The 18,160-nt window shown below is 44.3% G+C and overlaps 1 protein-coding gene across 2 annotated transcripts in view; it reads left to right on the top strand.

Annotated features, from left to right (window-relative positions):
* ifi35 (interferon-induced protein 35) overlaps window positions 1-17,166 on the top strand; it is a 37,823-nt gene extending 20,657 nt beyond the window's left edge. For both annotated transcript variants that reach the window (XM_072561548.1, XM_072561549.1), the window contains 4 exons: window positions 3,170-3,276; window positions 4,904-5,090; window positions 9,148-9,260; window positions 14,217-17,166. In XM_072561548.1, coding sequence (XP_072417649.1) covers window positions 3,170-3,276; window positions 4,904-5,090; window positions 9,148-9,260; window positions 14,217-14,417 — 608 coding nt within the window. In that variant the 3' untranslated portion in view covers window positions 14,418-17,166. The remainder of the gene's footprint in view (window positions 1-3,169; window positions 3,277-4,903; window positions 5,091-9,147; window positions 9,261-14,216) is intronic.
* Window positions 17,167-18,160: the final 994 nt, after the last annotated feature.

The raw sequence follows: 18,160 nt of genomic DNA on the forward strand, positions 1-18,160 counted from the left end.
TCTGGTTGCTATAAGACTGAGTTTAGTTGTAACCTTGGCAACAACAGAAGTTGCTGAAAAAGCTCAGCAAGTCTGGCAGCAGCTGTGCGGAGAAATCAAAATTAACACTTCAGGTCTGGTGATCCGTCCTCAGAACTGATGGTAGCGAGGAAAATGTCAGTTTATGTGCAGAAGGTAGAGTGGGGGGAGATGGTAAGGACTATAAATAATAGGTGGGGATAGAGCCCAAATAGGCAGAAGGACAGTTGGACAGACAAAGGAGTCAATAAAGATCCAGCTGGAAGAGTGAACAGCTGCTAATGGAGAATGTTAGTGGCTAACAATAGGCAGTATGTGATACTGGTGTGTGTAGTGGGTGGCTAGGGCATGGGGGAGTTCAGGCCCTAAAATTATTGAACTCAATATTGAGTCTGGAGGGCTGCAGGGTTTCCAAGCGGAACATGAGCTGCCTTTGTCTGTCCAACTGCTCTTCCCTCTCTCTATGCTTTATCTCCACCTATCGTTTACTTTTTAGCCCCTCCCCCACCCTATCTTCTGCGTATAAACTGACATACTCCTCACTACCGTCAGTTCTGAGCAAACATCACCCGACCCGAAACGTTAACTTTAATTTCTCTTCACAGATGCTGCTAGCCCTGCTGAGCTTTTCCAGTATCTTCTGTTTTTGTTTCTGATTTACAGCATCCGCAGTTCTTTGGGTTTTTATTTAGCTGTAACCTTGGCAGCTGGCAGAGGCTGAATGAAATGGCTAGATTTGATTTAAATTGATTTTTTTGGTGTTAATGTTGAGTTGCTGATTATATGTCCACGTCATCACTAAAACTATTCTTTCCACAAACTATGAAAGTAATGTACTGTGAGCTAGATTAGATTACTTACAGTGTGGAAACAGGCCCTTCGGCCCAACAAGTCCACACCGCCCCACCGAAGCGTAACCCACCCATACCCCTACATCTACCCCTTACCTAACACTACGGGCAATTTAGCATGGCCAATTCACCTGGCCTGCACATCTTTGGACTGTGGGAGGAAACCAGAGCACCCGGAGGAAACCCACACAGACACGGGGAGAACGTGTAAATTCCACACAGTCAGTCGCCTGAGGCGGGAATTGAACCCGGGTCTCTGGCGCTGTGAGGCAGCAGTGCTAACCACTGTGCCACCGTGCCGCCCACCAGCTAGAGCTAGAGCTGCTATATGAATGCAAGTTATTGTTGTACCCATTAAACTGCACGGTTTTTTGAGTTTGTCATCAGTACTTGCTTTCATGTATTTTTGCAGCATGGTGGCTCAGTGGTTAGCACTGCTGCCTCACAGCACCAGGGACCTGAGTTTGATTCCCACCTCAGGTGATTGTCTATGTGGAGTTGGCATATTCTCCCTGTGTCTGTGTGGGTTTCCTCCCATAATCCAAAGATGTGCAGATTAGGTGAATTGGCCATAATGTTCAGGGATGTGTAGGTTAAATGCATTGGTCAGGGGTAAATGTAGAGTAATGGGTTTGGATGGAATAATCTTTGGTGGGTCGGTGTAGATTTGTTTGGCCGAAGGGCCTGTTTCTACACTGTAGGAATTTTATGATTCTAGGCATCATTTGAAAAGGTTAAGTTCATTTTTAGTCTCATACCCTCTGGTGCAGAGATAGAGGCTCCTTCAGTTAGGCTGGTCAAGGCTTGGCAAGAACTGGGCCTCGTTGTAATAACATGGATATGCTGCCAACACCTGGGAGCCAGTTCATGAGGAATTCAGGTTCAGCCCCACATCACATTATGGACTAAGGCAGATGGAGGGAGTCGAACATGGGCTGGCAGCTGTGTTGTACAATGGTACGGGTCTCAAAAAGACACTATCATCTATGCCGAGTTGGCAACATGACATGTGATGCTGTAATATAGGAGGTCTCCCCTTACTCCTTATTTATTCAGCCAGCAGTCTGGAAACTGGTCACCTTGTTAGTCAGTAAGTTAACAATAGCGGGGTTGGTTAGCTTGATGGCTGGTTTGCAATGCAGAGTAACTGTGTGAGTTCAATTCCTGCAACAGCTGAGGTTATTGAGAAGAATTCTTGTTCATAACCTCTCACCTTCAGGTTAAACCGTCCACCAGTCATCTCTGTCTCACAGAGCAGCTGTATGGTCTGATAAGACTATGGCAACTTTGCATACAATCAGCAATTTAACCTTTGCTATCATGGCAACATATATACTCTCATATAAATACCAAGTAATATATTAATTATCTAAATAAGCATACAAACAAGACATACATGAATAGAACGGGTTTAGAGGGATATGGACCATGTGCTGGCAAACGGGACTAGATTGATTTAGGATATCTGGTTGGCGTGGATAAATTGGACTGAAGGGTCTGTTTCTGTGCTGTAAAACATTTAAGACAATATATGTAAGTTTGAGTAGTGTGCATTGTGCTTAGTTATATCTGATTCCATACAAACCTGATTCTCTGTGATATATAATACAAGGGGTAACATGTCAAAAACCACAAGAAGCCCATGATGCTGGCAGAAAGTGAATACATGATGGTGTGCCGGGAACACAGGAGGTGGACAGAAATGTTGCGACTGGCAGCCACTGCCTCGGGGTCACTGAGTTGAGAGGCAGAGTCAGTTCTAGTCCCTCTATAAATCATTTGGTATTTAGGCTCCTTGTTTGCTTTTATAAAGGATCTATTACTCACTCCAAGCAGGTGCCTTAGGTGCTCGAGAAGGCATCTGTGAATACAGCGGTGGTTGGGTACGGTTCTCCCAGAAACTGGCCTATATTTACGTCACAAAAGAAGCTCAATGCAGCTCAGTTTCTGCCCTTTAAGATCTCCGAACTCAGCAGCCTGTCAGTACATTGAATACTGCATCACTCATAATTTAGTGAGGTGCCAGTACAAAGCATCATGGAATGATCATGTGCCTTTACAGATCATGTGCAAAGTACCTCAACAATTTCTCTCCAAGTAATGTCTGTAGCAAGAACCCAACTAAAGTTAACATGTTTTTTAAACTGCTGGTCCTAAGTTTATGAACCATTAAGGCTCAATGAACACAAAATATCTGTGTTTTTTATTGTATTTCTGGAATTATCTCGAAATATTATTGGAAATGTTAAGCTGGCTAACACTTGTATTTTAAGAACTTTTGATTTTCCTTACTTTTGCAGTCACTAATAATATACTGGAAATGGAAGAACATGTGATTGAATTAGGAGACTGTCAATTTAAGATAAAGGCTCAACCTTTGAAGCTGCCGATGTTAAAAGAGATCGAAGTAAGTCTCAGTTGTGACTGGGTTCTGTATGGTAAATTCATCACCTGCAGTTACCATTGATTGGTCACTAGATGGCAGAGTGTCAAACTTTCTGCAACAGAGCTTTCTGCTTCCGGAAACCAGTCAACATTTTGGGTGTAACCCTTATTCAGGACCAGAAGATGGTCCTGAAGGAGGGTTACACCTGAAACATTAACTTCTCTACCTCCTGATGTTGATTGGCTTGCCATGTTCTTCCAGCCTCCTGCTTGTCGACCTTGGATTCTAGCATCTGCAGTTTTTTTGTCTCTGACTCAGGAAATCAGTAGCAGAATAATCTCATTTGCTGTACAAAGTTAAAAATCACACAACACCAGGCTATAGTCCAGTAGGTTTAATTGGAAGCACTAGCTTTCAGAGCGCCGCTCCTTCATCAGGTGGTTGTGGAGGACACAATTGAAGGAGTGGCGCTCCGAAAGCTAATGCTTTCAATTAAACCTGTTGGACTATAACCTGGTGTCGTGTGATTTTGAACTTTGTACACCCCAGTCCAACACCGGCATCTCCAACTCATTTGCTGTGAATGTGACTTCTGCTTTCTGGCTTAAACTGGGCACTAGTGTCTCATGACAGGGCTCGTGTAACCATTCATATAACCGCATCACTCCATGTGTACCATGGAGTTGTCTGTGACTGTGTGACCATGGTGTGTTATTGCTCTTTAAACTTTTAACACAATGCAGCCCAAATTTCTTGTCCATTGCCTTTGTCATGCTCAGGTTAATGAGATTGTTCTTACTGAATTCCACCTATGATGTAATCATTATAGCCATCACTGCTGTTGCCCAGTCCTGCCCCTTCCAATGTTCTCCTAAGGCCTGGCCTTAATTTCCCTTTTCTTCCTTAGCTAAATGTTATTTCTTGGAGGCAAGGACCGCAGATAAAAGGTCAGCCTCCATAAGGACATTGATCACCAATCCTGTTGAGCCCCTCTGTTGCTCCTGTGCTGTTTGGACCATTTCCCTTGCTACCTCAATAGTTAGAGTCATAGAGTCCTACAGCATGGAAACAGACCCTTCGGTCAAACCTATCCATTTCAAACATAACACCAAAATAAATTACTCCCACCTGCCTGTCCCTGGCCCACCAAACCTTTCCTATTAATGTACTTATCTACATGTATTTTAAACATTGTAACTGTGCCTGCATCCACCACTTCCTCAGGAAGTTAATACCACATGCGAACCACCCTCTGTGTAAAACATTTGCTTCTCATGTCTTTTTTGAATCTCTCTCCTCTCACCTCAAAAATATGCCCTCTAGTCTTTAAGACTCGTACCATTATATCTACCAATAGCCCTTATAATTTTATAAACCTCTATAAGGTCACCTCCCAATCTCCTACGCTCCAGTGAAATAAATTCCCACGCTATCCAGCCTTTCTTTATAACACAAACCTCCCACACCCAGCAACATCTGAACCCTCTCTCGCTTAATAGTATCCTTCCCAATGAAGATACTCTTATAATAATTGTGGAAGTGGGTCAAAAGGCAGCTCTGTCTGATGTTGTGTGACTGGGTGAGTTCTACATGGTCAGTGACGTAATCTGCAGAGTAAGAGGGCTGACGTGCTGATTTTTTCCCACAGATTCAGACACAAGTGTGTAAAAGGCGAATCCTGGTTTCAGATATCCCAAAGTTTCCTTCACACGACCAGCTGCTGGACAAGTTGGAGCTGTACTTCAGCAAACAACGGAATGGTGGAGGAGAAGTGGAAAATACTGTGCTGTTGGAAGATTCTGGGAATGTCATAGTAACGTTTGTTGCTGAAGGAAGTAAGATACCACTGAAAATATCTTGGAAAAACATGAATTGAACTGAATTAATAACCTCCTGTTCGGCATATGGAAATGCGTCAAAGTTACATGGAGAGACCATTTTGCTGAAAAGTTTGGTGTCAGTATTTGGAGGAAGTGAGGACTGCAGATGCTGGAGATCAGAGTCAAAAGGTGTGTTGCTGGAAAAGCACAGCCGGTCAGGCAGCATCCGAGGAGCAGGAGAGCTCCTGCTTATGCACCAAATGTCGTCTGTCCTGCTCCTCTGGTCTCCTGACCGGCTGTGCTTTTCCAGCACCATACTTTTGGACTGGTATCAGTATTTACCCTCCAGAACAAAAATTACATCCATCCATTCTATTCCCATATCCCTTTATTTCCTTTCTCCATCTACTTCTCTAGTCTGTTCACTGAAGTTGAAACAATTTCTGCTTTAACACTTCAGCCAATTCTGGAGAGGCAAAGCTGAATGGTGTTATTGCTAGACTGTTACTCCAGGGACTCAGGGAATGTTCTGGGGACCTAATCTTGAATCCCATCGTGGTACGTGGAGGAATTTTAATTCAATAACAACGTAGAATTCACCATCTTAATTATGACCATGACATTATTTGTAGAGTTGTTGGAGAGACCCATTTGTTTCATGAATGTCCTTTCGGGAAGGAAGCTGTTATCCTTACCTGATCTGGCCTGCATGTGACTCCAGACCCATAGCCATGTGGTTGACTCATAACTGCTCTCTGGGCATAGAGATAGGTGATAAATGAGGGCCCAGCCACTGATATCCATAACCTACAAGTGAATAAAGACAAATTAAATAAAACCAAAGGACTGCAGATGTTCAAGATTTGAAACAGAAATTGCTGGAGAAACCTAATAGGTCTGGCAGCATCTGAGGGGAGAAAGCAGAGTCATTGCTTTGAGTCTTTTTTTTAATCAGAACCTGATGAAGAGTTGCCAGAATTGAAACGTGGACTTTATTTTCTCTCCGCTGATGCTGCCAGACCTGCTGAGTTTCTCCAGCAATTTCTGTTTCTATTTAATATTAAAAAAAACGAGCCTTTGGAAGTGACATTTCACAATCTGAAAGTTCTCTTCCATTTAATCTTGTCCCTGTGGCCACTCATCCCAGAACCACATCAACGACTCGGAACTTTCTGCTCCTTTCTACCTGATCCCATCCTTCCATCGTTTTGCGGTCTGTGTTGCTAAACTGGGAAGAGGCCTCAGTGTATTTTGTCCTGGTAGATAGCATCCGAATGAACCTATTGTACGCACTCTAAAGCCTTGACATCTTTTTCACAGTGTGGATCCAATACCACTCACCATAAGCTAACTGAGGACTTTAGTGAGGCTCCGTTTATATATTTGGAGAAAGTGAGGACAGCAGATGCTGGAGAGTCAGAGTCATAAAGTGTGGTGCAGGTCAGGCAGCATCTGAGGAGCAGATGAGTTGATGTTTCAGGCATAAGCCCTTCATCAGGAATTCCTGTTTAAGGGTTTACATCCGAAATGTCAACTCTCCTGCTGCCTGTTCTTTTCCAGCACCACATGTTTTGACTCGGTTTATATATTATTAACCCCAGCAATCATTTATTTGATCTTTTCTATGTACAGCCTCTTTGTGTATTTCTCACAATGAAGGTGGTATATAAACACAAGGTGCTGTTGAGTATCTGAAGTTTTCCCAAGGTTTGCTTGGTCAAAACAGACAATGGTTGGGAAAATGGGCTGATCTGGGTCAAAGTTAACATATCTCGGCCCGGGTTGGTGACAGACATTTGAGATCACTGTCTCTGGGCTAAGCAATAGAGAGTGGACCTGGGGTTCTACTCCTGATTGGTGCCCGTTTCCTGTGCGCGTAGATCAGAAACGCTAAAACCTTTTAGATTCACTGACATGAAATCTGACAACTGCAAGGTACATTGAAATGTAAAGTGGAATGGGGTGTGAAGTGAGGAACCAGCCCACTCCCTCACTTTGTCACAGGCCACCATGACTCAAAATGACCACTTCAGATCTGAAATACATTGATGTTTTAAACTGGATACCTGGTAGTGGGTGGTAAGGACTTACAGGGTACCCCATTTGTAGATTTTTTTTGTTTCAGGAGAGCATTGAGTTTCACTGTGACAATCCTATGATGGAATGTCACAGTTTAGAAAACCACAGATTGCACTCAGTCATGAAGAATAGTCCTGTGAATGAGATTTTCAATATTTTAACAGTGTAAGGCATGTATGGTTTCAAACAGTGAGAGTAGGTTTAAATAATTATTTTCTAAAAATCTTGGGTGAAGGATTTGACCTACAGGGAGAGGCTGAACAGGCTGGGGCTGTTTTCCCTGGACCGTCAAAGGCTGAGGGGTGACCTTATAGGGGTTTATAAAATGGTGTGGGGCAAGGATAGGATAAATAGACAAATTCTTTTCCCTGGGGTTGGGGAGACCAGAACTAGAGGGCATAGGTTTAGGGTGAGAGGGGAAAGATTTAAAAGAGACCTAGGGAGTAATTTTTCACACAGAGGGTGGTACGTGTATGGAATGAGCTGCCAGAGGATGTGGTGGAGGCTGGTACAATTACAACATTTAAAAGGCATCTGGATGGCTACATGAATAGGAAGGGTTTAGAGGGATATGGGCCAAGTGCTAGCAAATGGGACTAGATTTATTTAGGATATCTGGTTGGCATGGACAAGTTGGACTGAAGGATCTGTTTCCATGCTGTACATCTCTATGACTCTATGACTGTAATTGCTGCATTGACAGGGGCTCAAGTCTGCAATTCTCCTGGCTGTGACATTCAGCTACTCATCGCCTTAACCAACTGCAGGTTGGGGTTTGATGTTATATAATATTTAACCATATCCCAGCGTCTTCTGTCCCCGAACCTTAGCAAATGTGATGGATTTAAAGTCTGCTTGTGCACATGGTTCTGACAGAAAAATCCAATGAGAAAAAGTAAAGAAAGTGGTCACTGGGCAGTGCAGAACTTGACAAAGGGGATAATCTGCCAAAGGTTTATCATTCTGCCCTCACCAGGACAGATACAAAAATGGTACATTTGAAAGGGAGCAATGATATATGGTGTGAGAAAAGGGTGCTGACCGGTTGGCAGGTTGGCTCTGATTAGTCGAGCTATTGCCAAGTCGAATACCCGAGGTGCAGGCCCAAGTGATGTGCTGTGTACAATTGGCAAAATGGAGAGGTGCATCAATCTGCCCATGGTTGCAAGTATTCTGTCAAGTGCTAGATGTGATTCTGGATTGGACAACATTTGCTGAACAATTCTAAGTGTTCCACAAATTGCAATAACAATCATTTTAAGATTATCAGTCAGACTTGGAATGTTAGATACTAGTGTCAGACACATTAATTCCCAGGGACCTGTCCTCTGCAGGCAAAAGGAACATGTCCAACCATTGTATCCTTTTTTGATTAAACAAGAACTTGGGCAACAACAGTTCCTTGATGCATTCTCCACTCAACTAATTGGAATCAAGCTGCCAGCCAATCAGCACCCTTGTCTTATGAGTTGTAAATTGTTGTTCCCTTGAAAATTTGGCATTCTTGTGTCTGTCCTGGTGACTGCAAGATGAAAAGCTTCAACAGTGTGTCCTTTTATTCCAGATTTTTTAAAAAAACTATGCTTCACGACCAAGTAATGGAGTTCCTGGCCTCAATCTGACCACTGATCAAATTGACAAGATAGAACAGCCCTGAGGGGCTGAATAACCTCTTCCTTTGTTCCACTAGGAAAGCCAACCTCAAGTATCCTGGCCACAAGAAAACATTACGTGGTTAAGTTCTGTCCAAACCTCCCCTTCCTGACTTTGTCATTTCTCAGGCACTGCAAAGTTTGTGACATCATGCGCACACCTAGGAACAAGTCACTCCGTTCCACTTCGTGTCTGTTGGGTGTTGCAAATGGGATCACAAGAAGGAAGGAACTTGTGAAGGGTTTTGGGAACTCTTGCAAGTGACTGCAATGATATGAACAAGAATACATGAGAAACTGGAGTACACGTCTGTATTTACCCTTCTTTGTATTTCTTTCAGTTGCCGAGAACTTGACAAAGAAAGAGTTTCACCAAGTAGACCTTCGAGGAATTGGCAAAATACCCCCACTGAGGATTTCCCCATTTATCAATGGTGAAATTGTAAACATAACGGTATGCAGAATCTTTTTCTCCTGTTATGTATCTTTCATTTATTTTATAGTAACATTTATATTTATTCGGTGAAATCACCACAGGGACGAACAAATTGCAATTCAGATAAATTACAGTTGATTGATGGAGGGATGGATGGAGTTTAGTGCCAGATTTTTCCTGTATTCCAAGAATTTGGAATTTCAGAACACAAGAGTAACAGTCCCAGCACAGTGATCTGGGTGAATAGGAACCTCAGTCCCAACACAGTGATCCAGGAACTGGGAAGTAACAGTCCCACCACAGTGATCCAAGAACACATGAGTAACAGTCCCAGCACAATGATCCATGAACAGGGGAGTAACAGTCCCAGCAGTGATCTGGGAATACGAGAGTAACAGTCCCAGCAGTGATCCAGGAACACGGGAGTAACAGTCCCAGCACAATGATCCACGAACAGGGGAGTAACAGTCCCAGCACAATGATCCACGAACAGGGGAGTAACAGTCCCAGCACAGTAATCAGGTAGCATGGGAGTAACAGTCCCAGTACAGTGATCCAGGAACACGGGAGTAACAGTCCCAGCAGTAATCCGGGAACACAGGAGTAACAGTCCCAGCACAGTGATCCGGGAACACAGGAATAATGAATCCAGCACGATGATCTGGGAACATGGGAGTAACAGTCCCAGTCCACTATCCCAGCACAATGATCTGGGAATAGGGAAGTAACAGTCCCAGCACAGTGAGCCGGGAACACGGGAGTAACAGTCCCAGCACAGTGACCCAGGAACACGGAAGTAACAGTCCCAGTACAGTGATCCGGGAGCACAGGAGTAACAGTCCCAGCACAGTGATCCAGGAGTACGGGAGTAACAGTCCCAGCACAGTGATTCAGGAGTACGGGAGTAACAGTCCCAGCCCAGTAATCCAGGACTATGGGAGTAACAGTACCAGCACAGTGATCCAAGAACACGGGAGTAACAGACCCAGCACAGTGATTCGGGAACGTGGGATTAAAGTCTCAGCATGGTGATCTGGGAACACGGGAGTAACAGTCCCAGTCCACTATCCCAGCACAATTATCAGGGAATAGGGAAGTAACAGTCCCAGCACAGTGAGCCGGGAACACGGGGGTAACAGTCCCAGCACAGTGATCCGGGAACAGTAGCAATCTTAGGACAGTGATCCCGGAGTATGGAATAAAAGACACAACACAGTGATCTGGGAGCATGGGAATAACAGTCCCAGCACAGTGATCAGGGAGTACGGGAGTAACAGTCCCAGCACAGTGATCCTGGAGTATGGAATAACAGACACAGCACAGTGATCCAGGAACACCGGAGTAACAATCACAGCACAGTGATCCGGGAACACGGGAGTAACAGTCCCAGCACGGTGATCCGAGAACACTGGAGTAAAATCACAGCACAGTGATCAGGAGTAACAGTCCCAGCCCTTCTTCGACTGACTGAACTGGTCCTCACCCTGAACAACTTCTCTTTCCAATCCTCCCACTTCCTCCAAACCAAAGGAGTAGCCATGGGCACCCGCATGGGCCCCAGCTATGCCTGGCTCTTCGTAGGACATGTGGAACAGTCCACCTTCTGCAGCTACACTGGCACCACCCCCCACCTTTTCCTCCGCTACATCGATGACTGTATTGGCGCTGCCTCGTGCTCCCACGAGGAGATTGAACAGTTCATCCACTTTACCAACACCTTCCACCCCGACCTCAAATTCACCTGTACCATCTCAGTCTCCTCCCTCTCCTTCCTAGACCTTTCCATTTCTATCTCGGGCGACCGAATCAACACCGACATTTACTATAAACTGCCCGACTCCCACAGCTACCTAGACTACACCTCCCCCCACCCTGCCCCCTGTAAAAACGCCATCCCGTATTCCCAATTCCTTTGTCTCCGCCGCATCTGCTCCCAGGAGAACCAGTTCCAAAACCGTACAACCCAGATGGCCTCCTTCTTCAAGGACCGCAATTTCCCCCCAGACCTGGTCGACGATGCCCTCCACCGCATCTCTTCCACTTCCCGCTCCTCCGCCCTTGAGCCCCGCCCCTCCAACCGCCACCAGAACAGAACCCCACTGGTCCTCACCTACCACCCCACCAACCTCCATGTACAGCATATCATCCGCCGTCATTTCCGCCACCTGCAAACGGATCCCACCACCAGGGATATATTTCCCTTCCCTCCCCTATCAGCGTTCCGAAAAGACCACTTCCTCCGTGACTCCCTCGTCAGGTCCACACCCCCCACCAACCCAACCTCCGCTCCCGGCACCTTCCCCTGCAATCGCAAGAAATGGAAAACTTGCGCCCATACCTCCCCGCTTACTTCCCTCCAAGGCCCCAAGGGATACTTCCATATCCGCCAGAAATTCACCTGCACCTCCACACATACCATCTATTGCATCCACTGCATCCGATGTGGCCTCCTCTATATTGGGGAGATAGGCCGCCTTCTTGCGGAACGTTTCAGAGAACACCTCTGGGACACCCGGACCAACCAACCCAACCACCCCGTAGCTCAACACTTCAACTCCCCCCTCCTACTCCACCAAGGACATGCAGGTCCTTGGACTCCTCCATTGCCAGACCATGGCAACACGACGGTTGGAGGAAGAGCGCCTCATCTTCCGCCTAGGAACCCTCCAACCACAAGGGATGAACTCAGATTTCTCCAGTTTCCTCATTTCCCCTCCCCCCACCTTGTCTCAGTCAAATCCCTCGAACTCAGCACCACCTTCCTAACCTGCAATCTTCTTCCCGACCTCTCCGCCCCCACCCCACTCCGGCCTATCACCCTCACCATGACCTCCTTCCACCTATCACATTTCCAACGCCCCTCCCCCAAGTCCCTCCTCCCTACCTTTTACCTTAGCCTGCTGGACACACTTTCCTCATTCCTGAAGAAGGGCTTATGCCTGAAACGTCGATTCTCCTGTTCCTTGGATGCTGCCTGACCTGCTGCACTTTTCCACCAACACATTTTCAGCTATGGAATAACAGACACAGCACAGTGATCCTGGAATATGGAATAACAGACACAGCACAGTGATCCCGGAGTATGGAATAAAAGACACAACACAGTGATCTGGGAGCATGAAAATAACAGTCCCAGCACAGTGATCAGGGAGTACGGGAGTCACAGTCCCAGCACGGTGATCTGGGAACTGGGGAGTAACAGTCCCAGCACAGTGATCCAGGAACACGGGAGTAACAGTCCCAGCACAGTGATCCAGGAACGCGAGAGTAGCATCCCAGCACAGTGATCCGGGAACACTGGAGTAACAATCACAGCACAGTGATCAGGAAGTAACAGTCCCAGTACAGTGATCCGGGAACACGGGAGTAACAGTCCCAGCACGGTGATCCGGGAACAGGGGAGTAACAATCCCAGTAGAGTAATCCAGGAACACGGGAGTAACAGTCCCAGCAGTGATCCGGGAGCAAGGAAATAACAGTCCCAGCACAGTGAACCAGAAACAGAAGAGTAACAGTCCCAGCACAGTGATCCGGGAAAAGGGGAGTAACAGTCCCAGCACAGTGATCCGGGAAAAGGGGAGTAACAGTCCCAGCACAGTGATCCAGGAACAGGGGAGTAACAATCCCAGCACAGTGATCCGGGATCAGGGGAGTAACAGTCCTAGCACAGTGATCCGGGAGCACGGGAGTAACAGTCTCAGCGCAGTGTTCCGGAAGAATGGGAGTAACAGTCCCAGCACAGTGATCCGGGAACACCGGAGTAACAGTCCCAGCACGGTGATCCGGGAACATGGGAGTAACAGTCCCAGCACAGTGATCCGGGAACATGGGAGTAACAGTCCCAGCACAGTGATCCTAGAGCACAGGAGTAACATTCCTAGCACAATGATCCCAGAGTACGGAATAACCGACAAAGCACAGTGATCCGGGAGTACGCGAGTAACAGTTCTAGCACAGTGATGTGGGTGCACGGGGGTAATAGTCCCAGCACAGTGATCTTGCAACATGGGAGTAACATTCCCAGCACAGTGATCTGGGAACATGAGAGTAACAGTCCCAGCACAGTGATCCAGGAATTGGAGAGTAACAGTCCCAGCACAGTGATCTGGGAACACGAGAGTAACAGTCCCAGCACAGTGATCCAGGAACTGGGGAGTAACAGTCCCAGCACAGTGATCCAGGAACAGGGAGTAACTGTTCCAGCCCTGTGTTCCGAGAGCATGGGAATAACAGTCCCAACCCAGTGTTCTGGAAGCATGGGAATAATAGTCCCAGCACAGTGATCCAGTAACACAGGAGTAATATTTACAATACATTGTTCAGGTTCATTCCTCAAGTTAATCTTCACTGTCCTGGTCCACTGGACCCTCCTCTACTTTGATGGTTTTTCCCAAGTCACTTTCTTCTTTTGGTGAATAAAGGTAACTCAGTATTGTGTATGTGTTTCTGTTGTTATTTCTCTCATTGTCTCCTCTTCAGTCTGTACATTTCCTTCTCTCCCATTGTCCATACAAGCATTGCACAAATCATCCTGTAATCACACCTCCCTTTTCCCCCTCTTGTCACTCTGTTACCTTTTTAACTACATGATTCATCTTTAATATATCTGTAGAGATTGTAATGAGCTTAGCCACATGGACTTGCTAGAATATGAGTTCCCTGATTGGGGTTTTTAATCTGATCCAGTCAGGGAGCCCTGGCTGACAGATATAAACAGTAGTGTCAAACATCCTGTTCACGCTGAGAGCTGGCTCTGTGGGAGCTGGATCAGTGTCAAGGACGCTCCACATGTAGATAAAGGGTGACTTGGTGATGGGATACCGGCCTCTGTGGAGTTATTCCAATCTGCTATTCTTCCTTTCTGATAGATGTTGCCTGACTTGCTAAATATTTCTAGCTTGCTGTCTGGATTTTTAACATTGGAAGTATTTCAATTTTGTTAAAATATCCTGCTGTTCTCTGTTTTACCCTCAGGTACAGGAGGTCATTTCTAAAAGGAGTGCCCTCCTTACTGGAATTGAGGATTTAATGGATGAAGAAATCTTACAGGATATTTTGGAAATACACTTCCAGAAACCCAGTAATGGAGGCGGCGAGGTGGATGCATTTAGATACGTTCCCAAGGGAAAAAGTGCAATTGCCTGCTTTGAGACAGATAGTGAAAAAGAGGATTAAGATTTGCTATGTACTGAGCGTGATTAATTGCTCTACCCATTAACTATCTAGACAATGTGGTAACCAAACCGAACTCTGCTTTTTAGTTAGCTTCCAGTAAAATCTTAGTAGAGGTAGTTTGAAATTAAAATAGGTGAGATATTTAGTCTTCCCTTCATCAGTGGTACTCACAGATCCAAGACTGAGGGATCTCCCTTCACCTTCCCATTACTGCCGCAGTCAGTTGCCAGGTGAATCCTCTGATCTTAGATTGTAACCAGTGCTTCTAGGAACCCCAGTCAGGAGGAGCATAAGAGCTACCATGATAATTATCATTCTGCGCGACACTCTTATCCCATGTTTGGTGTAACACTCCTGGGCCATGGAACTGCGTGGAATGATAATCAGACCCCCCCCCCACCATTTTGTAGCACTTTACACCCTCCTGCTCTGTAGTTACTGACAGAAAAGCAGAGACTACAAACTGGAACACACTGGCCCAACTGTGGATCTCAGAACATCACCCTCCCTCTGATAACCGCGAAATGCCATTAGGTTATATCCATTCATACACATAGAGTAAATGACAATAAACATTAAGAGTCAAGATCATGTTTAGTTAAAGAGGTGGACTATTTGATACAAGTAATTCTGTTGAACTCATGTTAACTTTGATTACAATTGCTATCAAAGCCTCGGACACTAAGGACTGGTGTTTTCCTTCAATAACATCCTGTGTTTGTGGTCGTCACCACATCAGTTGCACAGAAACATAGAAAATAGGAGTAGGCCATTTCTGTTTCAAAGCTGCATGAGCAGACTCTGTCTCAGTGCCCCAGGCTGCAGTAGCTGAGTTATTAATGGGCCTGGAGCAATCCAGATATTGAAAAGTAGCACTTCCTCATGTGGAATTTGTACATGCTCCACTTTTCAAAATCCGGGCTGCATCTTTGATGTTCTGCCAAGGGTGGCATCTGTTAAAAAAAATTAAGTAATTTTGAAATTGCTATCTCTGACATCGTTTAGATCATAACAGGAACCTCTGAAAACATTCAGGGTGGGGGGGGTCAGATAGTGTCTGTGGGAAAAGAAAGAGAAGTAACGTTTCTCATCTGTTACCTTTCAACAGTACTGGAAAAAGTCAGAAATGCAATCGTTTTAAATAAGTCAAATGGGGGAGGGTGGAAAAAGACCAAAAGACAGACAACATTACTGCTCCCTTCGACTCTTCCCCAGTCACTCTTTTATCCTTTTTAGTACCTTCTGTAATATGTATGATTTGACATGCAGACATGCAGCTGTAGAGGGAGTGCAAATCAATCCAGATCTATCCTGGAATGCACAGCTGATCCAAATCCCATTACAGGAATCAAACTAGATTTTAAAAAAAGGACCTTATCATCCACTGATGCAGACAAATTGTGTGAAGAGTAATAGTACAATATATGTTATTTGAGTTTGATCAATCTTGCATTCAATTAGTGACAATATTTGCTTCTAAATGGAATCTTACCTGTATTCTAATTTGCCTAAAGATAGGATTCTTAAAATTCATTTTGTGACCTTTTCCAATTTGTCTCGGAATGATGCACTATTCTGTATTTAATATGTATCTTGTTTATATTCTCTAGAGATAGAAATACTGGCACAAACATAAATAGGATAATTCTGATACTTAAGGGACCTTTCAAAGAAAATCATTCTTGGATTTAAGTTGACTATTTTCTAAATAATTTTGGCCTGTATTTGGCTAAATTTGGCTAAATAAATTTGGCTCCATCTGTTCAATCCAACTGCTGTATCATCCATTGTCTGAAAAAACTCACAGAACGTCCTTTTTTTATTGCTTCTTTATCGTGTTTGTACAAAAGACGTTTCTGCTCACATGTGGTCTTTGAGTCATTAGGTTTTTATTTGATGTCAAGCAGTCAAACATCAAGCAGAATATTTTGTGTAACAATAAAACTTTGATAAATGATTCAACTCTTGAGACACAACAACATTCAATCACATTATCACCCATAAGTTTCACTGTCAGTTACACCTGAAGAAATTTCTCATATCACACTTGCGCAATTCCTTGTAGTTGTAAAAGGAATCCATTGCTGACACATGGAATGTTTATTAAAGGGTTAATTTATTTATGAAAAGGATGGAATTGTCTCTTCGTTTATTGGAATTATTATTTCACGATCCATTCAATCTAAATTTAAATTCCAACAACAGCTTTTCATGCCATCAAAAACATTCCCACATTATAATGCTTTGATGTAGCATCTTTCATATCTACCAGTTCTGAATGAATAAGTTTAACTTATTTTTAATTTTTTGCTGCTTGTAAGAGTTTCTTTGCATTTCTTATATTACCTTTGCAGAAAAGAAAACTCAATTTTATAAAGTGAGGAAGGTGGAAGCGCTGTTTGATTGAATATAAAGACACCTCAGGCAATATGGTCTTATATTGGCCTTGAATTCAGACCCACATATGTTTGACAACACAACTTTTGTGTAACTGTGAAGGTTTGATAGTCCTGAAGCTGGGTGTCACATCTATTACTTCTTGTGCAGCTGGTCACTTTTGTCATCAAGGCCTCATTCCTTAAGAGTTAGATTCTGATGTCATGTGTGTAATACCTAGTAATCTCACAAATTGTAGAACTGAAGCCCTTCTTTACCATCTTTTGCTGACTTCATGTGTCATGGGATCTCTCAACACCTCAGAAAGTGATAGAATGATGATTCTATCAAATTATTGCTTACATTGTAAATAAACAAACAAGTCTGGTAGTAACAAAAGACAATTACAGAAATCTGTGGTGTTTTATCTGTTCCTTGTTCAATCAAAATAGGCTCTCTTCATTAATTCATCAAAACAAGACCAAGATCAGCATTCATACGATTATCGGTGGAAATGTTTTGGATTAATGGAGTATCCAGATCCGTTCACATTAGCCTCTGAAGAATGAGGAATATGATACAAGTGTCCCTTGCATGTACTTCCGATCATTTTTAATGTTCAACCAAAGAGAAATGAACATGCAACTTCCAAAAATCAAAACTGCCAATGATACATACATTTGAACAGGCGAAACAGACACCCAGGTGGAAAGCAGTGAGAACCTTCGCTAATACATTATATTGAATCCCAATGGTGCATCTGAACTCAAATTAGAGCTCTGAACTGGCTCCTCATTGCAAAGAAGAAATATTGGGCCGATCATGCCCAAAAAAGCACTTACCTTTTCATTTAATTTTCTGTGTGGGGGCAAAAGAGAGCAAAATGTGCATCTCTGAGCTCCACATGTCTTCAGCCCTAGGCTATTACCCCCTTTACTAAATTCATTCCACTCTCTGACCCTTCCGAAGACTGGAGAACAGTACTGCACAGGGACAGGACCTTCGGCCGACCAAGCATTCTCCAACACATGAGGCCTTTCTGAACTAAAAACCTTTTGCCTCTCTATGGACTGTATCCCTCCATTCCCTGTCTACAAGAAGTCTAAAAGATGAGAGACTTAACAAACAATCCAGGTCTTTTTCAATGAATAATTTCAGTTACATCACACTGTAGACTTTTGCTGTAAATTCTGTGTCCTATGATTTTATACTCCACACCCACCTGATGAAGGAGCAGCACTCAGAAAGCTAGTGCTTCCAATTAAACCTGTTGGACTCTAACCTGGTGGTGTGTGATTTTTAACTTTGTCCACCCCAGTCCAACACCAGCATCTCCAAATCATCAAATCCATTTGTTGCTTTGTTGA

This window comes from Chiloscyllium punctatum, chromosome 42, assembly GCF_047496795.1.
Source record: "Chiloscyllium punctatum isolate Juve2018m chromosome 42, sChiPun1.3, whole genome shotgun sequence".
Classification (NCBI taxonomy): Eukaryota; Metazoa; Chordata; class Chondrichthyes; order Orectolobiformes; family Hemiscylliidae; genus Chiloscyllium; species Chiloscyllium punctatum.